At 44.5% G+C, this 24,376-nt stretch overlaps 1 protein-coding gene across 1 annotated transcript in view; it reads right to left on the minus strand.

Moving 5' to 3' along the window:
• srrm4 (serine/arginine repetitive matrix 4) overlaps window positions 1–23,526 on the minus strand; it is a 420,499-nt gene extending 396,973 nt beyond the window's left edge. The window contains exon 1 of the mRNA XM_055655573.1: window positions 22,791–23,526. Within this exon, the coding sequence (XP_055511548.1) occupies window positions 22,791–22,921 (131 nt within the window). The 5' untranslated portion in view covers window positions 22,922–23,526. The remainder of the gene's footprint in view (window positions 1–22,790) is intronic.
• Between the last annotated feature and the right edge of the window lie 850 nt (window positions 23,527–24,376).

The raw sequence follows: 24,376 nt of genomic DNA on the forward strand, positions 1-24,376 counted from the left end.
CTCTTTTTACACATTGCAATTAATGCAATTTCTATTATTTCTTTCCACTTCCAAACAAAAATGTGGTTGGATTATTCAGCATATGATATACGTGTCAATAAATCCTGGACCATGATAACATATATGCCTAACCATGCACACTACAGATTGATGCAGGCATGTTTTCTGTGAAGGACCGAAAATTATCATAACATGGCCATAGTTGTTATTGCTATTGGTACAGAGAATTTCTCGCTTCCCACATAATTTATCCACAACAAAATATACAGGTTGCAAGGAATTTTCTATAGGCATTTTATGATAATAGCTGTTAAAACTGACTATACCCATCTGACAGGTTAAACATTACACTAAATGACAAGAGATGTCCAAAGGACATAAATGCAGCAAATGTTCTTTTTGTAATATATTTAAAGGTGTCAAGACGCCACATTACCGGGCATTCAAATTAGATGTATGTGTTGTGAACAGCAATGAAGATACCCAGTTTGTAAGCAACAAATTAAAAACAAATTGTTGATAAACACTGTTTCCATCATTCCCGCTTCAGAATTAACGTTAAAATTTCAACTGAAATATCTCCTAACCAAATTTGTAATGTATATGACTGACTGTAGAACTAAAACCTGGATAAATGCAACGTATAATTGTGAATGTTTCTCATTAAATAACTACAGTACTGATACTCCATATTAAGAGCTTTGATTTGCCGTTAAAATGAATTATGTAATAATGTGTCAACGGTAGCAGTGACAATCGAACACTGCGGTTTTAATGTTTCACGTGTTCACAATTTAATTAATCCAACTTTATGGATTAAAACCAAATGATACCATTGGAAATTAAAACATATTTGATTGCATTCCGTTATCAAACATAGCCAATGTTTGCTCTGAAGACATTTCCAGCACAATAGGGTCGGGAGGAGGCGGGGAGTGTGTGTGAATCAGTGCAGGATGGATAGATGGCGGTGTTTAATCGTTTGTCTAATCGTAAGCATTTTAAGACCTCCAGCACCTCCTCTTCTTATGTTTTAGGTTTCGAGATACGTCGCCGACTAGCGATCGCCCCTTATACTAGCGCTATCCCACACAATAGGGACAATTTACAATTTTTACTGAAGCCAACTAACTTTGGAATTTGGGAGGAAACTGGAGCTCCCAGTGAAAACCCACGAGGTCATGGGGAAAATGGACAATCTCCATATAGACCAGTGGTTCCCAACCTTTTTTTGGCCATGCCCCCCCTAATCACCCCTAAAATCCTGATGCCCCCCCCCCCCCCAAGTGGTGCTATATAATTCTTATCATTTAAAAAGTGAACTCCGTTTCAGCTGAAGAAGCTTAAAACGCCAATACCTTGGTTTAAACAAGCTTCAAAAGAACATGGCCTCGCGCGCTTCGTGTGACGTGCATGAAGAGCGATGGCGCGGTGATTATGTAATAACTACACAATAAAGACCTTTTTTACCCAAAAAAAATTATTTACTCAAAATAACATCTGAAACATAAACTACATATGTTTACCTGATGGAAAATACAAAAAAATAAATCGAAAATTTGGACCCAGACCTCCTCAGTCGCGTTCAATTGCTCCCCTTAAAAATCAAATTGCCCCCCTGTGGGGCGTACGCCCCACGTTGGGAACCACTGATATAGACAGTACCAATAGTCAGGATCGAACCCGGAACTCTGGTGCTGCAAGGCAGCAACTCTACCGATGCACCACCATTTCGCCACTATTCTATAATGTGTATTCTCTTCAAAATATCACCATTTACTTCCCTGAGTTCCCCAACATCCGTCATTTGCCATGGTAGATAGAGACAAGATGTATCTATTCAGCATCTCCCCATCTCCTGTGCCATTGGCTACTGTTGGGACTGAGATAATTGGTGCTTGGATCAATGTCCATCAGACAGTAGGGAAACCAGTGGGTGTGTTGGGAAACCAGCTGGCCTTCCTCAGTCATCAACCATAATCTTTCAAAATAATCAGTCGGAAGAAGGGTCTCGACCCGAAACGTCACCCATTCCTTCTCTCCAGAGATGCTGCCTGCCCCGCTGAGTTACTCCAGCATTTTGTGTCCATCCTCGATTTAAACCAACATCTACAGTTCTTTACTATATCATTTTTCAGAGAGTGACTGTGGTGGGACTCGGGCCTGGACAATGGGCCACTTGGTTCCCTCTTACACAAAGTGCTGAGGGAGACATAGTTTTAGCATGGGCCCATTGGCAGCAACTTCCACTGGATGTCCAGAGATGGATGTAGGCTGGTCCTAAAGCCTCTCCAGGCAGTCCAACCTGTTTTCCCCACTCTCTGATAGGCATTGACTCAAGCACCGACTCGTTCAGGCACATCCCTTCAAAATGCTGCCCCAGTGTGTCTCTCTTGCAGGTGGCTGGAACTGTAAGTGTCCGTGTGCGATGGATTAAGTGCGATGACATTCTGACCAATGGCCCAAGTCAAAAAGTTGCCATTGAGAACGAATATTCAAAATTCTCAGCATCCTAAAAATCTCAGCTCGCTTCACACACATAAATGGAGATTATTTTGCTTACTTATGTGAGATATTATTTTTTTATTTTTTTATTTCTAATAAATGTAGAAAACAAAATAAAGGTGAAAGATTGATAAACACATTGGTCCAACAAGTCTTTCCATCTGAAGACAGACACAAAATGCTGGAGTAACTCAGCGGGACAGGGAGCATCTCTGGAGAGAAAGAATGGGTGACGTTTTGGGTGGAGACGCCTTATTCAGTCTGGTTAGGGATAAGGGAAACGAGAGATATAGACGATGATGTAGAGAGATAAAGAACAATGAATGAAAGATGTGCAAAAAAAGTAACAATGATAAAGGAAACGGGCCATTGTGTCGCTTACAGTCAGGTGTAAGAATCAATCAGACACCTTGATAATAATTCAAAAGCTTTCTGCAAGCTCTTTCTTTTTCAGTAGGTGGAGAGTGTGGTGCCTTAACGATCTATAAAATCTGTGTAGATTTCTCCAGTTTCACCTTGTATATCAAATTTCAGAGTTTGACCCCATTTTTCTTCTCTGGCAACAGGTATTCAACAGCTGTCTGCTTGCAGAAATGATGTAATGTAAAGCTGAGAACTCTGTGAGATTGCCCATGTCCCAAAGCACTCAACTTCCCTGCATTTGAAATGTAATTATAGCCTGTTCTTGTCATTGACTTCCAGTGCTAACTCAGTGAGGATTGGAATGCAGGATGAGAGACCGAACAGTGTTTGCTCCTCATTCCGTGTGCTCTTATAGAAAATATCATTCAAGCTATTTGTAAAAGGCAGCCTGTCATTCAACAGGGCCTATGCAATTTAATTTACAGACTCATTCCAAGGACATTACAGTGGCGGTGTCCCTGTAAAATGCAGCAGCATCAGTGTGTGGAGGATAGCAGGCGGCGATGGGGAAAGGTGAAGTAAGATCAGCTGAAATATCTTTGGGAGGAAGACTTTGAGATCATCTAGTTAAAGCTATCAAGAATACAAAGGCATTTGACAAAATGATCAGGGAATTTTGATCGCTGTGAGAGGAATTTAAATAGGATTCAAATGTTAACAACTAGAAAGTTATGGTAAAGAACAAGGCTCATAAGGTATGTAAAATGATGAGAGGAATAGATCGGGTAGATGCACAGAGTCCCTTGCCCAGATTAGATGAATCAAGGACCAGAAGACATAGGTTTAAGGTGAAGGGGAAAAGATTTAATAGGAATCTGAGGGGTAACTGTTTCAAACAAAGGGTGGTGGGTGTTCAAGGTTCAAGGTCCACATTTATTTGTCACATGCGCCGAGTTATAGTGAAATGAGTTACCATGCAGCCATACAATTAAAAATAACACAATACACAATAGAATTTAACATAAACATCCACCACAGCATTCTTCACTGTGATGGAAGGCAATAAAGTTCAGTCAGTCTTCCTCCTTTGTTGTGCATGGAACAAGCTGCCAGAGGAGGTAGTTGAGGCCGGGACTATTGCAACGTTTAAGAAACAGTTAGACAAGTACATGGATAGGACAGGTTTGGAGGGATATGGACCAAACGTAGGCAGCTAGGACATTGTTGGCCGGTGTGGGCATCTTGGGCCAGAGGGCCTCTATGACTCTATTTTTAATTTACCATGCGATGATTAACTTATGGTGTACTAATTATGTCAATGGTGGGCACAGGAGACAAAGAGGTCACCGGACAGGCAAGGAGTGGAGGGATTTATTGCAATGGTTGGTGGGTTGGGTTGGTTACAGAGACAAAGATTCATAAAGAGACCCTTCAGCCCATCGTGTCCAGCCATCCAGCACCCACCTACACTCGTCCTATTGCATTCTCCAATGTTTCCATCAATTCATCCCCCAAACCTACATTGATCAGCCCCTCGCTGTGGCCAATGCTCTGTATCCATCATCCCTTTGGAATGTTGCAGTTCGCTGGAGGAAACCCCATGCACTCACTAGATCGTGCAATGCCCGCACAGGCAGCACCGGGATTTGTACAAGAGGATATGTGTATTGTGGTTGGAAATCATTGGAAATTATAAAATGGGATTGTTTCATTTTGAAAGTAATGATTTCTGTCTCTGAAATACTAATTTTAATGGAAAAAGAAGCAAATAAATAACAGAAGCACCTGACTTTGAAAATATTCTGAAAATGCAACTTATGTAATGGCTTGTTAGTTAGGGAGAAAACGATCGATTTTCCATTTTGGGGAATTTCAGTGGCTTAATACTTTGGGTAATCTGACAAAATGGACATGCCCCTGTCCCACTTAGGAAACCTGAACGGAAACCTCTGGAGACTTTGCGCCCCACCCAAGTTTCCGTGCAGTTCCCGTGCAGTTCCCGGAGGTTGCACGTAGTGGAATTCAATTCAATTCAACTTTATTGTCATTGCACAGATACAAGTATAGGTACAACAAAATGCAGTTTAGCGTCTGGTCATAGTCATAGTGCAAGACGCTAAACTGCATTAGCAGATAGGGAGACTGACAGAAAACCTCCTTATAGAAACTTACAAAATTCTTAAGGGGTTGGACGAATGCTGTGTCAGACACATTGAGAGGGGATCTTATAGAAACTTACAAAATTCTTAAGGGGTTGGACAGGCTAGATGCAGGAAGATTGTTCCCGATGTTAGGGAAGTCCAGGACAAGGGGTCACAGCTTAAAGGATGAGAAAGAACTTTTTTCACACAGAGTGGTGAATCTCTGGAACTCTCTGCCACTGAGGCCAGTTCTTCTATATTTAAGAAGTTAGATGTGGCCCTGGTGGCTGGGATCAGGGGATATGAAGGGGTACGGGGTGCGTGGATGGCCATGATCATATGAATAGCGGTGCAGGCTACGAATGGCCTACTCCTGCACCTAATTTCTCTATGTTTCTATCCTACCACAGTTCTCCTCCTCCAGGGTCTCTCATGCAGGGCTACCTCCTCCTGCACTATCACCATCCTGTGGCATCACCTCCTGCCACTCCTCCTCTTGGGTGGGCAACACCTGCATGGCCGGCTTTTTGAGGGATGTGCCGTCTCCCTGTGCAGCTGCCTTTTTGGTGCCATCTCTAAAACACAAGTCTCCTCTCCAAAAACTCTCCAGCTATGAATGAACATGCCTTAGAGTGACAGAGATAATGTTCTGCTGTTTAAATACTGACCTTTTTTTCCAATATGCTGAAAAACTCCTGCTTACGTTTATTTTTCCCCCAATGAGCCAATGAAAATGCCCGGTCAGCAAAGGCGATTAACTAAATCTACCTACGTCTAGCTTGACTGTCTATAACTACATGGCGACCCCACTACAACTGCACCGACGACTACAGGATTATTGATTGTCTCCATGGCGACCAATTTTTGGTCGCAGAAACATTTTCAACATGTTGAAAAATTTGCGGCGATCATACTGAGGCCGCGACTAGTTCCCAGAATGCGGGAACTCCTCGCGACCATGAAGGAGACTCACCAGAGACCACCAGCGAACATGTGACGACCATGTGGCGATCATGTGGCGAGCGCAGAGTCTCGCCTAAAAAGTCGCCTAAGTGGAACAGGCCCATAACTAAACTAAAATATTTAGATAAATAACGTGCAACTACACTTCAAATACAAAAGTCTAAGCTGGTCAAATATTTTAACATACTGTACGATAAAAAAGGGCATGTTCAATTCTGCTGCGAGATGACAAATGAATTTGGATACATGTTACTTGTTACTTTGGCAACATCGTTGAGCTGATCTACTTCCTTGCATTGCTCACTTTTTTGTAGGAAGGCTGGTTCAGGATTTAAAGTCTTGCAGTGTGTTTGAGATGTAGGATCATGAAGTTGCAAATAGTCAGTTGCATGTGAGTTGTAGATAAGTGGGGCTTTGGACAAAACATCTCACAAAATCACTTGTAACCCCACTGAGTCTGTCGGAATGAAAGGGTATACAGGAACGCGGTACTGATTTTGGATGATCAGCCATGATCATATTGAATGGCGGTGGCTCGAAGGCCTACTCCCGCACCTATTTTCTATGTTTCTATGACACTTAACAGCAAGAAATCAGATCCTTATTGTATTCTGTATTGTCAAAAATCGAATAAATATATTGTGCCAAACCATCTTATCCATATTTGCCGGAAATTCAGCACCTTGATGGCAAAAACAACAAAGGAAATCAAATGGCCTCAATTATCAACAAGACTAACTCTTATGTATAGTAATCTTTATTCTCAGATAAGACAGTCCATGAAAATAATAGGCTAGCAAAGTATGATTCAACATATAGTGCACAGATTCAATGTTAGGTAACATTGCAAATAGATTCATTCAGTATTGGGGATAGATTTCACCCTCAATACTTTAGCTGCCAAAATGGAATGAGCAACATTTTCCCCATTTCTTCTTTGAGTTTAAACTATGTGAAGTTTGGAAAATAATTATAACATTTTCAATTTGGCCTTTAACATGCTGTTTTTAAATATCTTGACCATCTTTCAATCTAATCGATTGGATGGGATGAAAAAAATTATCTTCATGATCAGCAAGGATCTCTTGTGAAACTTAACCAGAGTTGGTTTACTTTTTGCTTGGCTATAGTTTTTCACAAATTACCATTCCTGTTCAGAAGGCTGACATGGGAAATGAAAATAGATTCTGCTCTGAGCATTGACATGGTAACAACTTCTTTTTTCGAGAAGCAAGGAGAGGGAAGAATTACATTTCATGTTTTTCTTCATTCCTTACAAATGTTATGAACGACAGCGATCGCAACTTCTACTGAAGTGTGGTTGGTCGTTGGCTCGCTAGAAGCTCATCTGCCATTTGACAGATCTTGTTTTTGGTCCTGCTGGGGGTCAACAGCCCCCTCCTCACCTGGCAAACCAGGTGGGGAAGATGGTTTAGTTGCCGACTATCTGTCCATGGAGCAGGTAGCACGGGGTTACATGGTACTCATGGCAGGGGGGGGGGGGGGGGAGCTCCCTGACTGAACTAATGCAGAGTGTTGAGCCAGGGGAAAGGGTGCTCTACATTTAAGTTGTTGCCTTACACTACTTGCAGCGCTGGAGACCTGGGTTCGATCCTGACTATGCGTGCTGCCTATACAGAATTTGTACGTTCTCCCCGTGACATTGTGGGTTTTCTCCGAGATCTTCGGCTTCCTCCCACACTCCAAAGACGTACAGGTTTGTAGGTTAATTTGTTTGGTATAAATGTAAATTGTCCCTAGTGTGTGTAGGTTAGTGTCAATGTGTTGGGATCACTGGTTGGTGGGCCGATGGGTTTGTTTCTGTGATGTGCCTCTAAACTAAACTAAAATATGCTGTAATAATGAGCAAGGTGTAACTGTTGGAGGAACTCAGCTGGTCAGGCATCATCTGTTTATGCAGAGAGATGGTCAACTTATTGCATCAGAATTGTTCCTGTGAAAGTTATATTGTATATTGGGCTCATTTATCTGGATGGAGTTAACAATTTCAAACCCATTATTATATAAGATCAAGACTAAGTGAGCTCAGTATGTCAGGGGGATCTATGATCTATTAAATCAATGGTCGGGGATATTCAGAGCAGTGACACAGGTGGACTGCACGGCCTGGAAGGAATCTGAAACACATCTGCCAGATGATGCATTTTCAGTCAAGCATGTTTTGATTTATGCTCTAGTGAGCATCCCAATGCAGCCTTCTGTTTGCTTCATTGATTGCTGTTCCGCAGTGATGTGGCATGTTAAGTGCTAGACCTATTGAAAGCCACACAATTCTTTTAACCTCCAGTATAACTATTTCTACATTGTTCATGTCAAGTCATTCTGCTCAATATTTTTCACCAGCCTCATCTTAGAAACATAAAAAATAGGTGCAGGAGTAGGCCATTCGGCCCTTCGAGCCTGCACCGCCATTCAATATGATCATGGCTGATCATCCAATTCAGTGTCCTGTACCTGCTTTCTCTCCATACCTCCTACTCCCTTTAGCCACAAAGGCCACATCTAACTCCCTCTTAAATATAGCCAATGAACTGGCCTCAACTACCTTTTGTGGCAGAGAATTCCACAGATTCACCACTCTCTGTGTGAAAAATGTTTTTCTCATCTCGGTCCTAACAGACTTTCCCCTGATCCTTAAACTGTGACCCCTTGTTCTGGACTTCCCCAACATCGGGAACAATCTTCCTGCATCTAGCCTGTCCAATCCCTTAAGAATTTTGTACGTTTCTATAAGATCCCCCCTCAATCTTCTAAATTCTAACGAGTACAAGCCAAGTCTATCCAGTCTTTCTTCATATGAAAGTCCTGACATCCCAGGAATCAGTCTCGTGAACCTTCTCTGTGGTTTTAGTGGTACAGTTGAATGTGTGGTTAAGGAGCTAGTGCAGGTGGGAATGCATCACGTATATGTATCATTGTGCTGTCTTGCAGGGCATGAGAGACCTTGTACAAGAAGGGCAGATTGCACCCACATACTGGAGCTGTATCAATACCTTGGCATGGAAGTTTGCTAATGGTGCTTGGGAGGGTTCACCGAGTGTGGCAGGGGTGGGGAACCAGAGTAGTGGAGAGTTTGAACGGGGGGTCGGAGATAGATCAAGTAAGTCCTAAAGGAAGGACAGATATGGCAGATAATGGTGAGGTGCTACACTTTGGAAGGTTAAATGTGAGAGAAACGTATACAGCAAATGGCAGGATTCTAAGGGGCATTGAAGTACAGAAGTATCTTGGGGACCTAGTCCATAGCTACCTGAAAGTGGCATCACAGGTGATAATGTAGACATACAGTGTACTTGCCTTAATTGGTTGCCGCATGGTGTATAAAGGTCAGGAAGGCATGGTGCAGCTGTGTAACACTTTGGGTTAGGTTAGATTTAGAGTATTGGGTGCTTGCACTATAGGAAAGGATGTGGAGGCTTTGGGTGCGGTGCAGAGAAGGTTCACCAGGATGTTGCCTGGTGTGGACTTTATTAGCCTTGAGGAGAGAGAGTTTGGACAAACTTGGATTGTTTTCTCTGAGGCGTTGGAAGCCGAGTGGTGGCACCATAGAAGTATATAAAATTATGGGCGGCATTATAGAGTAGATGGTGGGAGCCTTTTCCCCAGGGTGGTGATGTCAAATGCTAAAGGGAGAGAGGGAAAGTTTGTAGATGTATGAGGCAAGTCTTTTACAGAGAGTGATAGGTGTCTGAAAAAAGGTCTCAACCCGAAACGTCATCCATTCCTTCTCTCCAGAGATGCTGCCAGTCATTCTGAGTTACTCCAGCTGTTTGTGTCTATCTTGGGTGCCTGCAACCTGACTCCAGAGGAAGTGGTAGAAACAGAAATGTTAGGAAAGCTCAAGAGGCATTTAGACAGACACATGAAGAAGCTGTGAATGGAGGGATATCGGCCGTGTACAGTCAGATATGCTATTTAAATTGACATCATGGTCAGCACAGAGATTGTGGGCTGAAGGGCTGCTCCTGTGCCACACTGCTCAGCGTTCTATATTCTTACAACCATCTGTATTAAGCTACAATGACCACCATCTTGTTTAATTGGTTACTGTACCCATCTGCCCCTCCTCATGGATCACCAATCACTGCTTCCAATGCTCAAGATACTCAGGAAAGGTCATAAGGTCATAAGGGATAGGGGCCAAATTAGGCCATTCGGCCCATCCAGTCTGCTCTGACATTCCATCATGGCTGATCGACCTCTCCCTCATAACCCCATTCTCCTGCCTTCTCCCCATAACCCCTGACACCTGTACTAATCAAGAATGTATGTACTATATCTCTGCCTTAAAAATATCCATTGACCTCCACAGCCTTCTGTGGCAATGAATTCCACAGATTCACCTTGATGGCCTTGGAACCATGGTGATAATTTTAGCCCAGCCCAACAAGTGGTAAACAGGCAACAATTGGACTCAATGTAACCAACCAAAAATGATCCAGTGGTCTAGGTTAAACTCACATCCTTATATTCCAGGACTCTTTTGAGTGAGGTTACCAGCCCAGACTATGGAAAGGGGCTAATAAGCTGCTACGCCATTTTAAAATGGACAACCCAATGTTGCAGTAGGTATTGCACCTACTCATAGGTCCAGCAACAAAGGTTTGATCCTGACCTGCAGTGTTATTGACATCAGCATATTCTGCCTATGGCCGTTTAGACTTTCTTTGGCAGTGCTTGCCACCTCCCAAGGACTTGTAGGTCAATAGAAAATGGGCAGTAGGATATGCAGTTGGGCAGGTGGGGGGTTAATGGATATACAGTATAAGAAAGAATAGATTAATAGGTTACGGAAAGCAGGGGGGAAATGGGATTGAAGGGGATTGCACCGTGCTATGACTCAATGGATCAAGTGTTCTCCGGCTATGTTGCAAGGAAATGCAGCGATATGATATTTTTAAAAAGAGAAACAGAGAACCTGGGTAAATGGGACGTGTTAATTTAACATCAGTCGAGAGAAAATGTTGGCATCTGTAGCTGAGAATCAAATCCAGATGAAGACAAAACAGATAATGAGGCAGATAAAGCATGTGCAAATTTGAACAAGCATATCTATGCTTAACAAACCGCCAATTATTTGAGGAGATAGCAGACCTGATCGGAAAGGAAAATACGATGGATGCAGGGTTCCCTGTCTTTAACAAAGGCTTTACAGGGCAGCGCTTGTATGAATTATTCAAGAAGATTAAATTAGAGACAGGAAAACAAACTGGATTAAAACCTGGTCGTAATGGAGAATGCAAAGGTTAAGGGCAGATTTTCATGGAACTGGGTAGGGGTGTCGGACAGAATCCAGTGCTGGCCTCATCTGTTCCTTTGTACGTGGCCTTGGGGGCCGGGTTGGAAACTGCAGAGGAGATAAAATAGATTTTACTGGCCCAGATGAAGCTGCAATGGAATGTGGGAAAAATAGGAACATTGACAAAAAAAGTTACAGCGACTTTCACTGCCAGTGACCGAGGTATAATCTTGGTAAAATTAAAAGGTAGCAATTATGTTTGCATAATTCTGGTGCTGTGGGGAAGCAAAGGGATTTTAGATGCACAGTTATAGCCCAATAAGATTGTACAGTAAAGCTGTTTCTCCATGCCATGCAGAATATCAAAACTGAGTCCACATCAACCCCAATAAGGAGTTGGAGTAATGTGTATCATAGGGATCTTGGATGGATCTTCTGACTTTGGGAAGAATGGAATCACGATTTTAAATGATTTGGCTTGGAACAATACAAATACAATGAGCAGCTTCAGAATTTGGAACTCCTTTCAGTAGGAATATGGTATTAATGTGATAGAGGTTTAGTTTAGTTTGGAGGTGCTGTGTGGAAACAGGCCTTTTGGCCCATCGAGTCCACACTGACCATCGCTGTTATCCACCTTTGTACCCTACACACCATGGAGAATTTACAGAAGCCCATTAACCTACAAACCTGCGCGCCTTTCGAACGCGGGAGGTAACCGGAGCACCCGGAGGAATCCCATGCAGTCACACAAACAAGCATATCTATGCTTAACAAACCTCCAATTATCTGAGGGGATAGTATGCGGAGAACAAACACACTCCACGCAGCCAGCACCTGTAGTCAGGGTTCAACTCGGGTCTCTGGCACTGAGAGGCAGCAGCTCTACCGATGCTTCACTGTGCCGCCCGCTCAGAGTTAACGTTGTTCAGAGTTAGGGATGAGACACACTTGAAAGCTTTGGACTGTTTCTAGTACCTGGTGAACTCAGAACAAGGCAGCCTCAACAGAAGATTAATTATTGGAGGCATCACTGAGAGAGAAGGAGAGAATTCTTCACTGAAGGAGATGAGACACTGTCAAATTGATAACAAGGGAATTAATAATCTATGTTAGCATTGAAGATGAGATTGGGTAGGTGAACGAGGAACTAGGAACAAGTCAAGGTTAAAGTAAATTTACAACTGTAAAGGGACATAGACTGTTGTCGTGCCTTGCTTTCTGTGCTGCAGCATCTGAATCCTTGCGCTCAACTTTTCAACTTGTATTATAGGTTTAAATTAAGAAGAGTTTTTATTTAGAAGCACCAGAGGATTTCAAACTGAAGCTGGGTGGTAGCCTGGTGAAGCCAGAATATTTGGGTCACCAATGATATTTTCTTGTGTGTAACTTAAGGGCGGCACTGTAGCGCAACGGTATAGTTAGTGCCTTACAGCGAGTGAAGCGTCGGAGACCCGGGTTCGATCCCGACTGCAGGTGCTTGTTTGTACGGAGTTTGTACGTTCTCCCCGTGACCTGCGTGGGTTATCTCCGAAATCTTTGGTTTCCTCCCACACTCCAAAGACGTACAGGTATGTTGGGTAATCGGCTTGGTAAATGTAATAATTGTCCCTAGTGTGTGTAGGATAGTGTTAATATGTGGGGATTGTAAGTCAGCGCAGACCTGGTGTATCCGCGCTGTATCTCTAAACCAAACAAAACTAAGCTTATCTTGCCCTCTCAAAGTGTTCAGCTGATATTTGATTTGCCAAAAGGAAGTGATTAACTGAGATATGTTGAAGATAGACACGAAAAGCTGGAGTAACAGCAAGTCAGACAGGGAGAGGGAAACCAGAGGTATGGAAGGGCAAGGTGTGAAAATGACAGATCAAAGCAGATAAGTGTCAAGTAAATGGTTCATTGTTGGCTGAGAGGAAAATGAGCCATTCAAACAGTAAAATTAATCAGGAGGACAGTGAAACTAGTCGGAGAACTTGGGTGGGGAGGGACGGAGAGAGAGGGAAAGCAAGGGTTACTTGAAGTTAGAGAAATCAATATTCATACTGCCATGTTGTAAACGGCCCAAGCGAAGTATGAGGTCATGTTCCTCCAAATTGCGTTTGGCCTCACTACAAGATGGCACCTCAGGTAATGCAGCCGTCCCTCAGCGCTCCTCTGCAGTGGGCCATAGTCTCCCCTGGACTAATTCAGGTCCTCCATTTGTGTAGGAAGAAACTGCAAATGCTGGTTTAAACTGAAGATAGACACGAAAAGTAACTCAGCGGGACAGGCAGCATCTCTGGAGAGAAGGAATGGGTGACGTTTTGGGTCTCGACCTGAAACGTCACCCATTCCTTCAGAAGTCTGAAGAAGGGTCTCGACTTGTGTCTATATTCAGTTCCTCCATTAGACGGAATTGAAGGAGATATGAAAGTGAAGACGGGATGTGAGTTGGATGATCAGCCATGATCATATTGAATGGCGGTGCAGGCTCGAAGGGTCAAATGGCCTACTCCTGCACCTATTTTCTATGTTTTCTATGTTTCTATGTTCTTCCCTCACCTTCCCTGCAGTGTAACATCCTTCATCATGAGGTCTACTCACTATCAGACTATTTTCCCACCATTTCAGATGTTCGTTGCTACATTCTAAACAACTTTATTAGAAATAGCTTCCAGCTCAAAAAATAACCGAGGGTCACATTTAAACCAAAATCAAATGGCTGAAACATTAGTGCAGTGACAATATAAACTACACATAGTACCTCTGCATGAAATAGGATCTCAATTACTCTAAACAGGACCGACTGTAACTGACTATAATATACTTTGCGACCTTCCCGACAGGAATAAACAAAGTCTAATAGAAAACCACTGATCGCCCTTGACTATCTTCACTTCAACAGTATTCCATACATCAGAGCAGACAAAGTCCAAAACCCTTGGACAATCAAACTCACTGGATCAAATACCAACACAAGTCTGTAATTCTCCAGCGTTAAGTCAATTGATTTAAAATATGCTTGTTCCTCTTTGGTGATCAGTTGGAACATTAGCTCACCATATTAAGCTTCCTTCAAATATAAATGGCCAAATTCTCTTGCCTGTGGCCCACAAAACTATGGCATTCTGATTGAAAACCAAGCTGTTGGATGTGAGAATGAAATAGCAGCCAAGGTTTGATGTGGTCCTGACTAACACTTGCATTACCAAGTGAAAGAAGCATCTGTCATACTTTTTCTCTGCAACATCAGAGGCTGAGGGAAGACTTGGGAGAAACATATTAAACGCTGAGAGGCTTAGATAGGGTAGACAGTCAGAACCTTTCTCCCAGGGTGGAAATGTCCACCACTAGGGGGCATAACTATAAGGTGAGAGGGGGGAAGCATAATGGAGATGTGTGGGGCAGCTTTTAACAGAGGATGGTGGGGGCCAGGAACGCATTGCCAGTGGTGGTGGTTGAGGCAGATACAATAGTGGCGTTTAAGAGGGTTTTACATCGGCACATGGAATTGCAGGGAATAGAGGGATCTGGACCATGTACAGGCAGATGAGATCAGTTTAACTCGGCATCATGTACAGCACAAACATTGTGGACTAAAGGGCCTGTACTGTTCTATGATTAAAGGAAGCAATCAGACCTCACAGCGTCTTTTCGTTACAGTGTGACTCCCACTGTGTGTAGCACTGTTTATACCACTCGAAAGTCCTCTTACTTTGTTGCTCTGAACAACTTCATTTTGTTTGAAGAACAGATGTTAGCCTTTCTGTGCGCTGAATAATCACTTCTATTCAGCAGCTGACGTCTTCCTTGTAAATGTAGAGCCACATCGCTCTTCAACCTAAACTGCTGACTATTAAAAGAAGATCGACTCAAATTGCTGGAGTAACTATGTGGGACAGGCAGCATCTCTGGATAAAAGGAATGGGTGATGTTTCGGGTCGAGACAAGGTCTAAAGATGGTTCTTGAACCGAATCGTCAACCCTTTCCTTCTCTCCAGAGATGCTGCCTGTCCCGCTGAGTTACTCCAGCGTTTTATGTCTATCTTCGGTTTAAACCTGCATCTGCAGTTCCTTCCTATGACTTTTAAAATAAATTGTCTTTCATATTTCAGGGGTATCAGCAAAGCTCATTAGAAACGTAATATAGAATCTAGTCAAATATGATTCGTGGTTCTATCAAAGCAGTACAATGAATTGGTTCTTTACATTTGCCCAGTCACTTCTGGTTTCTAACTATTGAAGGAACTTTTGGATTCCATTTTTGATAAACAAATGCTTTTGCTCACGTTTTACATTTATACTGAAACGTACCACGATTCAAGATGTGTCAAAGTACCCTATACGTTGCTTGCTATTATGAAGACAGTGACATATCTCAGTTGGGGCAAAGGCTAACTCCTAGCCCTTTTCTCCTAGCCCACAGCTAACCATGGCCGGTTTCCTTTAGTGTATTTGGGTACTTGGAACTGAATTAAAAGTACTCTCAGATACAGGAGTAAACTAACAAGCTATTTTATTGCAGGAAGCCACCTTGAGTCTCCCCTAGCGCATGCGGCCCCTCGCACAAGACAAAACATATGCTAATTGTATTACATACATCACACTGCTCCCCCTGTAGCTTGGAGACAGGTAACACCATTTACATTATATACATTGCAATCGTTACTTTTTTGCATACAGTATCTCTCATTCATTTGTCCTATATCTCTCTACATCACCATCCGTATCTCTCGTTTCCCTTTCCCATGACTCTCAGTCTGAAGAAGGGTCTCGACCCGAAACGTCACCCCTTCCTTCTCTCCAGAGATGCTGCCTGTCCAGCTGAGTTACCCCAGCAATTTGTGTCTACCTTCAATGTAAACCAGCATCTGCAGTTCCTTCCTGCACGTGCCATCTTGTAAGCTATGTAAACAAAGTCCTAACTGTCTTCACACATAGACAAAATAATCCATGGCACAATTTTGATGATTAGCAGATAACTTCTCACTAGTAACCCAACCAAATGCATCCCTTAATCTATCGCACTTAAAAGTGAATGATTCAATTACTATTGCCACCTTGTTGTGGGGCTTTCCTGTGCACAAATTGGTTACTGTATTTTCCACAATAATGAATGAACTTCAGAGGCACTTCATTGATTCTTGAGGACTTTTGGATGTCCTGAAGTAATGAAAGAAGACACTATCTATTTGACAGTCCGCTTTCACCTTTTGGTACTCTCTCAGCTGAAGATGACGCATGGCTCAGGCAGCTCAGCTGAACAAAGAGGCAAATTGAATAGCTGTATACCCCTCTCTAGAAAAATAATTATGGTTAAATGCACCAAGTGGGTTTAACAGAGATTGAAGTCTGAACAACAGTTGGCAGCATTTCAGGTTGCATGAAAAGTAGTTTTGGAGGAGACAGTAGATTGGAGGGATGGATTTAAAAGAGGGAATAGTGACTGGGAAATATGTAGAAATATTTACTGTAGAGAAGTTTCAGCAGGTTATAATATGAGAACTGGCTCACCAGTCACAGTCGAGTCGTTGTTTTCTCGTTTTGTGGCAGAAATGTTGGAGGATACAAGAGGTGGAGGTGGGAAGCGACAGCTGACGGATCCACTACATGCCTCATCTTCCCATCTCCACCTCTTTCTGCTTTCCGCAGAGACCGTTCCCTCCGCAACTCCCTGGTCAACTCGTCACTTCCCACCCGAACCACCCCCTCCCCGGGCAGCACCTGTCCCTTTACCTCCCCCCTCGACTCCATCCAAGGACCCCAATAGTTTTTTCCAGGTGAGGCAGAAGTTCACTTGCACCTCCTCCAACCTCATCTACTGTATCCGCTGTTCCAGGTGTCAACTTCTCTACATCAGCGAGACCAAGCGCAGGCTCGGCGATCGTTTCGCTGAACACCTCCGCTCAGTCCACCTTAACCTACCTGATCTCCCGGTGGCTCAGCACTTTCAACTCCCCCTCCCATTCCCAATCTGACCTTTCTGTCCTGGGCCTCCTCCATTGTCAGAGTGAGGCCCAGCACAAATTGGACGAGCAGCACGTCATATTTCGCTTGCGTAGCTTACACCAGCGGTATGAACATTGACTTCTCCAACTTCAAGCAGCCCTTGCTTTCCCTCTCTCTCCATCCCCTCCCCATTCCCAGCTCTCCCACCAGTCTTACTGTCTCCGACTACATTCTATCTCTGTCCCGCCCCCTCCCCTGACATCAGTCTGAAGAAGGGTCTCGACCCGAAACGTCACACAGTCCTTCTCTCCAGAGATGCTGCCTGTCCCGCTGAGTTACTCCATATTTTAGTGTCTATATTCGGCTTAAACCAGTATCTGCAGTTCCTTCCTGCACACTAAATCTTGGCCAGTTTATGATCAGGATAATAAATATAACCTTTGATCACATTGCACTGTTGCCAAGGTTCTCCTGTATGTAACACTTTAGTCTGTTTCTAATTGACTTGAACACATTATAAATGTTAAAAATTGTTATTTTAAATGTTTTACAGTCCAATAAAGTGATTTAATTTTGTTTTGTTAACCTCCATTTCATTATATTGCCTGAGGGTAGAACTACATGGTTGATTCAGGAAGACAAGAGGTGGACTCATGTTCAAAGCCAGGCACAGTTAGTTGATACAGTACTGATCTGACTGAAATATATGAGACTGATAAGTAATGAGCGGTTGGATGCTAAGTAAGGGGTTTTCTTAGACGAAGATCTCGGAACTCAGCACAGTGGCACTGCGGTAGTTGCCTTACAGTGCCAGGGTTCGATCCTGACTACGGTTGCTGTCTGTACGGAGTTTGTACGTTCCCCCCGTGACCTGCGTGGGTTTTCCCTGTAAGCTCCGGTTTCCTCCCACACTCCAAAGACGTACAGGTTTGTAGGCTAGGTTAAATTGTAAATTGTCCCCAATGTGTGTAGGATAGTGTTAGTGTGCGGGGATCGTAGGTCGGCGCGGGCTCGCTGGTGCGAAGGGCCTGTTTCCCGACGGTATCACAAAACAAAAAAAAACTACAATATTAGGATAAGGTTCAGCCATTTAAGTCTAAGAGAAAGAGAATATTTCCACATCCAAGGTTGTAAATCTTTGGAGTTATCTTTTCTATGTGGTGGTCAACATTGAGTAAATGAATACAGTTAAGGCAAATTTCTGTAGAATTCACACTCTAAAGAAAGCCAAGAATATGTTGATCAGACAGAATGGAATAGGGATAAACGGTTATTGAATGGTGGTGCAGGCTCATGTGATCATAAGGACTACACCTGATTCGGTCTCATTTATTCTTCTGACTGCCACACGTCACAGCCACACACCTCTCACCACCTGCTTACACCCCCTGCTACCTGTAACATTAAAATAAAATCAGAAGGTGTTCGAACTCTTGTTTTATTTCTTCAAGCTTATCAAGAACGTTCAGTTCTACCTTTCTACAATGGATTACCTCAGTGCTTCATTCCCTTTTCTGTCTTTGGTGACATTTAGATGGATTCTAGACAGGTACATGGATGTGAGGAAATGTCGGGATATGGATCATGTATAGGCACAGAAGGTTAGTTTAACCTGGATAGAGTGGACGTGGAGAGGATGTTTCCACTAGTGGGAAAGCCTCGGACCAGAGTTCATAACCTCAGAATTAAAGGACGTTCCTTTAGGAAGGAGATGAGGAGGAATTTATTTTGCCAGATGGTGGTGAATCTGGGGAACTCATTACCACAGAAGGCTGTGGAGGCCAAGTCAATGCATATTTTTGAGGCAGAGATAGATAGATTATTGATTAGTACGGGTATCATGGGGTTGTGGGTAGAAGGCGGGAGAATTGGGGTTGGGAGAGAGAGATAGATCAAGCAAGATTGAATGGCAGAGTAGACCTGATGGGCTGAATGGCCTAATGCCACTCCTATCACCAATGAACATGAACCTGGCATCATGTTAGCAGTGACTTTGTGGGCCAAAGAGCCTTTTCCTGTGCAGTACTGTTCAATGCTCTATGGTCTATGCTCAAGGGGAAGGACCTACCAGTGAAAAAAACAAGGCAAGCCCATCGCTCTACATGAAAACTGTTGCAAACACAGCTGCCATACAAGTTGCAAAAAGGTTTTGTTAATGTTGCATTGCCAACTATGTTTGATGCTAACAACTGCCCAATCAAAATAAGCCTTGTTACAGTCTTATAGTTTTGTCTGAGTGGGGCCAGTTTGCTGCTTTGATACATGGACCTCTCCCACAAAACACAATTATTAGGAAACAATTTTCTGTTCAAAATGTAAGTTAGATCATTTGATGGCACCATGGGGTCAAGGAAAGAGCGTTCACATCGTGGCCTTGTTTCCACCAATCTTTCCACCACCACGCACAAGAAGCACAAGACCGACACCATTGTATGTAGATGCTGAGAAGTGTGTTCAGCTCTGGCTGAGCAACTTCTAATCTTGTGTGTGGACTCGATAAGAAGGAGAAGATGGTACCATGGGATGGGAGAGTGGCCACTTACAGGGTGTAATCAAAATTCCCTGCCTCCATTATTTTAGCAAGAGCATTATTCCAATTAAAAGATTGAACCTTGTGCAATAGCAGGGGCTTTGAATAATCATATAACATCGATGCCAGCTATCTTCCGGGAACCAGCTGCAAAGATTCAAAGTCAGTTTCTCAAGTTGGTATGCTAAAGGGCCCGTCCCACTTTGCGATGTTATGGGCGATGACGGCCGTTAGTGACAGATGCCCGATGTCGCCTGACAGCTTTCAAGTAGTACGACAGGAAGTGACACAACTGCGTCAAGGTACATCACCAATTTCCACACATCACCATGGGACAGGGCGCGTGTCACCGTGCGTCACCATAGGACAGCGCCTGTGACGTCAAAGCCGTCAAGTTGCATCAATGTACGTCCACCCACGACACGGTATACGACAAGATACGACAGGTTACGTCACCTGGGGCACGTGACGTCATTTGATTACCCAGCTCCCCTATAAAAGGGGACGTGCTGCGACACATCTGGACGCACGACGACGTGCGGGTGACGCGTGGTGATGCACGGTAACGCAAAATAAATTAGCATAGGCAATGACCGTGCGTCACCATGCGTCACCCGTATGTCACCGTGCGAAAGGGCGCACGACATGATAAGACACACAGATATCGCGCGAGGATTTTGAACATTCCAAAATCCTGGGGCGGCAAGGAGACACCGCACGCTACCGCACGTCGCTACATTCGTCACCACGCGCCACGCCACGTCATGACCACGTCACAACCCGACCACGACGCGACAACCTCTTTGTAGGCTGTCACCTGAAATGTCACCCAAGTGGGACAGGCACTTAACACAGGCCCGTGGGCAATACAGGGTGCTAGCAGATGACCAGGCCTTATCTGCCCAGTGAAAGGCAATTCTCTTACTGGAGGCAACCTGCTGTTCCACCCTCATATGAACCCTATTACTGCAGAAGAGTGGTGCGAAACCCTGTGTTAAAAAGGATCAGCCCTTCACAATCATGTCTGTCATTGACAACATTCTAGAGCATCAGAGTCCTATAAAATCCCTGCAGTCCTAATTCAGATCATGCATTACAGTAACAGTGAAATGTGAATCAGCATTATTGCTGGTCAGTGAAAATTGCTCTGTTAGTGCTTAAAAAAAGGATATACATGCCCGTCTTGTTCTATCTGTCATGATTTTGTCAGTGTGTAGCAGTGCTGAGGATTTCACTAATCCCGTCTCTTCATCAAAGAACAAAACGCTAGCACTTTGTCATCCATTGAGAATTGTAGTAAACGTCCAAATTTCAACAAATAGCATTATTTTTTTTTAAAGCATCAATTACCAAGCGTACAGTACATGTAGAAGAACATTATGTCCCTAACCAGGAGAAAGTTAAACCTAATGCCTTTCAGTTTGTCCTACAATGCCAACATTTTCAGATCCCCCTTCCCACCACCCCCACATTTATAAAAACATTAGATGAAAGTTTACTTTAAACTGCTCCGCAGTTCTACCTTACTGACAATCAAAGTTTTTGTAACATCTGTTGAGGGCAAGGAGAAAAGCCAGGCTTATTATGTGCCTGCAAGCCATCTGCTGTATGCTTGGGCCTTCTCATACAAGATCAGCTGAATTTTTAATGAACCCAGGCTGGTTGGAAACAGCTTGTAGATACAATGGCAGGAGAGGCTGTACAGCTGCAGTAGCTGCCGAATACAGTGTCACTGTTAACTTGAATGTATAAGTGGGCTGTTGGAACACCATGCGGGTTGATTCATACGAACTTCCAGTGACACAGTAATTCAACTCAATCACGCATATACACCCACTCACATGTACACATGCACTTTTACATGCATGCACACACGTGCGTGCACTCACGGGCACTCATGCATATACAATTCCCATGCACACTCAATCATGCACACGCACTCACCCTGACACGTGCACATGCACCCCTCACAATGAAGCAACATCTCCGACGTGTAAACACACTCATATACACAGACCGAACCATCCTTGCTTGCACACACTCTTTTCCATACACATAAACACTCCATACATCAGTGTGCACGCTCATATATCAATGCATCAATAATTACATATTACATATTACTGCAAATTACATGGGATGTTCTTTCCGGGCAACATTAGTGAAATTAATGTATTACTGCTGTAACTTCGCTTCAATTGCTCTTAGCATTCTGGCAACAAGGATTGCCTCATAACTCAAATATCACGAGCTATGCATAGTTTTATTTTTAATTTCTGATAACTGTACACTGCACCAGGTGATAATCCTTCTCCATAATTCGAAGATTTCGAAGTAAAGTCAAAGTTTATCCAGTCTATGTTCTGTCAGTCCCCTTTCTCGTCTGAGTGTGACCAGATAATTTTGCTGAAACTGCATCAGACGGAACAGCTCATTTCAAACAACGGGTCAAGGTAGCTACCGGATTAATAACGTCCTGTGCTAGATTATTTTGCCACCTATGCCTGCAGCTCCTAATGAAATTTAGAGGAAGGGAATTAACCAAGCCAGTGTTCTGGTCCACGTTATAACCCAAGATTCAAATGAATGTAATAAATAAGCTGAGACACAAGTGGAGAATAATGTAGCTCCTTCCAAGGAGTGTGATGTGTTTCACTTATTTTTCTTGTTATTAAAGTTTTAGTTTGATTGTGCCAGCTTCACATTGGGTACATTCTTTGATCTGAAACGATCTGTTGTTGTCATTGGAACATGTTGCAAACAGCTGGGCTCATCTCAGCTGGATGGCCTGCGACCCCACTGGCGGCTCCCTGGTCAAAATAAGTACCGCTTTCCCTCTGAATAAACACCTGTATTCCAACAAGTGGATTGTCACCCAAACGTACTAATTATACCGCCTTTTACTGGGTGATCTCGTATATTTAGTAAAACCTTCTGTCCTCAAATCTATTGATGAAATAACATGTACTTATGAATAACATGTACTAACTGCAGCAGATGGTCAGTTAAATCTACAGCAACCTGCCAGGTAACCGTGGTCTACAACATTCTCGGCTTTCTCCAAGATTTACAACAAAAAAAAGATGAAAAGTCATCTTACTTGTTCAGGCTCCGCCGGGCTCTGATGCTGGCCACGATGATGCTTTCTGGCCGAGGAGTCGCCACCGCCTTGAAGGTCCCCCTCCAGAACTTTTCGAAGAGCTGCTTCTCGCCCTGCTGCACGCTGATCATGGTGAAGACTGAAGAGGCAGGCGGCGGGCGGGGTGGATGGACAGGCAGCGGGGAGGCAGAGACTGGAGCTGGTGTGCGGCGCTCCGTCTTCAACACGCTCAAAGCCAAGCGAGCATCCACAGACACTCACACACACACACACACACTGCCGGGCAGCAGAGCTGGGAGCGGGAGCTGTCCAGCAACTGAAACGCTCCACGCACAAAGAGTGTCCCCACTCTCTCCCTCTGTCTCTGTCTGTCCCTGTCTCTGTCTGTCTCTATCTCTCTCTGTCTCTCGTGCGATACGGATCAACCAGCCAGATGCGACGCGGATTTCCAGCAGTTACTTCATCAAAAGGACCGGATCAGTTTATAACCAGAGGAACTGGCGGATGGGCAGAGCAACGGCAGGAGAGCTGTTGCCAAATAGTCTGGCGTTTATTAGTTACAACAAAGGACGAGCTGTCAGGAGACGGCAGCGAGATTGTGGAGAACACAAAAGCGGCAGCAGTGTGCGTACAGCAGCGAGGCAGTTCCCTTGTTTTTGTCTCATTTACTTGTGACGTTGGAGCTGGCTTGGTCAGCTGAGTGCAACATATCTTCCCCCTTCTCTCCCCCGCCCTCTCTTCCTCTCTCCCTCTCCCCCGCCCCCCCCCTCCCCCCCCTCTCTCCTCTCCCTCTCTCTCACTCCCTCCTTCTCTCCCTATATGTCCCTCCTACTCTCCCTCCCTCTCTCTCCCTCCATCCCTCTTCCCTCTCCCCCTCTCTCACTCCTTCTCTCCCTATCTGTCCCCTCCCTCTCCCCCTCCCTCTATCGCCCTCCATCCCTCTCTCCCGCCCTCCCTCTCCCCCCATCCTCTCCCTCTCCTCCCCTCCCTCCCTCCCTCCTTCTCTCCCTATCTGTCCCTCCCTCTCCCCCTCCCTCTACCGCCCTCCACCCCTCTCTCCCTCTCACCCTCTACTCTCCCTCTCCCACTCCTTCTCTCCCTATCTGTCCCTCCCCTCCCTCCCCCTCCCCCTCTCTCCCTCCACCCCTCTCTCACTCTCCCTCCCACCCATCCTCTCTCTCCCTCCCTCCCTCTCATCCTCTCTCCCTCCCTCTCCTCCCTCTCTCGCTCCCCCTCCATCCCTCTCTCACTCTCCCTCCCCCCCCACCCTCTCATCCTCCTCTCTCCCTCCCACCCTCTCATCCTCTCCTCCCTCCCTCCCTCTCACACTCCCTCCCCCCCCCCACCCTCTCATCCTCTCTCCCTCCCTCCCTCTCACTCCCTGCCGTGCCGTTTGACAAAGCCTGCTGCCTGTACATCAGCATAACAAAGGGCTGCAGGTTTGCCGAGCACCGGCCTTGCGTGTGCCCGATAGACACAGTGCTGGCCAGCTGTATTTGCCAACAGCCGGCCAAGTGGCGAGGCACAGGGAACAAGCGCTGCGCTCTAAACCCTTGGTCGAGTGGCACTAGATGGCATTGCCCACG

This window comes from Leucoraja erinacea, chromosome 25, assembly GCF_028641065.1.
Source record: "Leucoraja erinacea ecotype New England chromosome 25, Leri_hhj_1, whole genome shotgun sequence".
Taxonomy (NCBI): Eukaryota; Metazoa; Chordata; class Chondrichthyes; order Rajiformes; family Rajidae; genus Leucoraja; species Leucoraja erinaceus.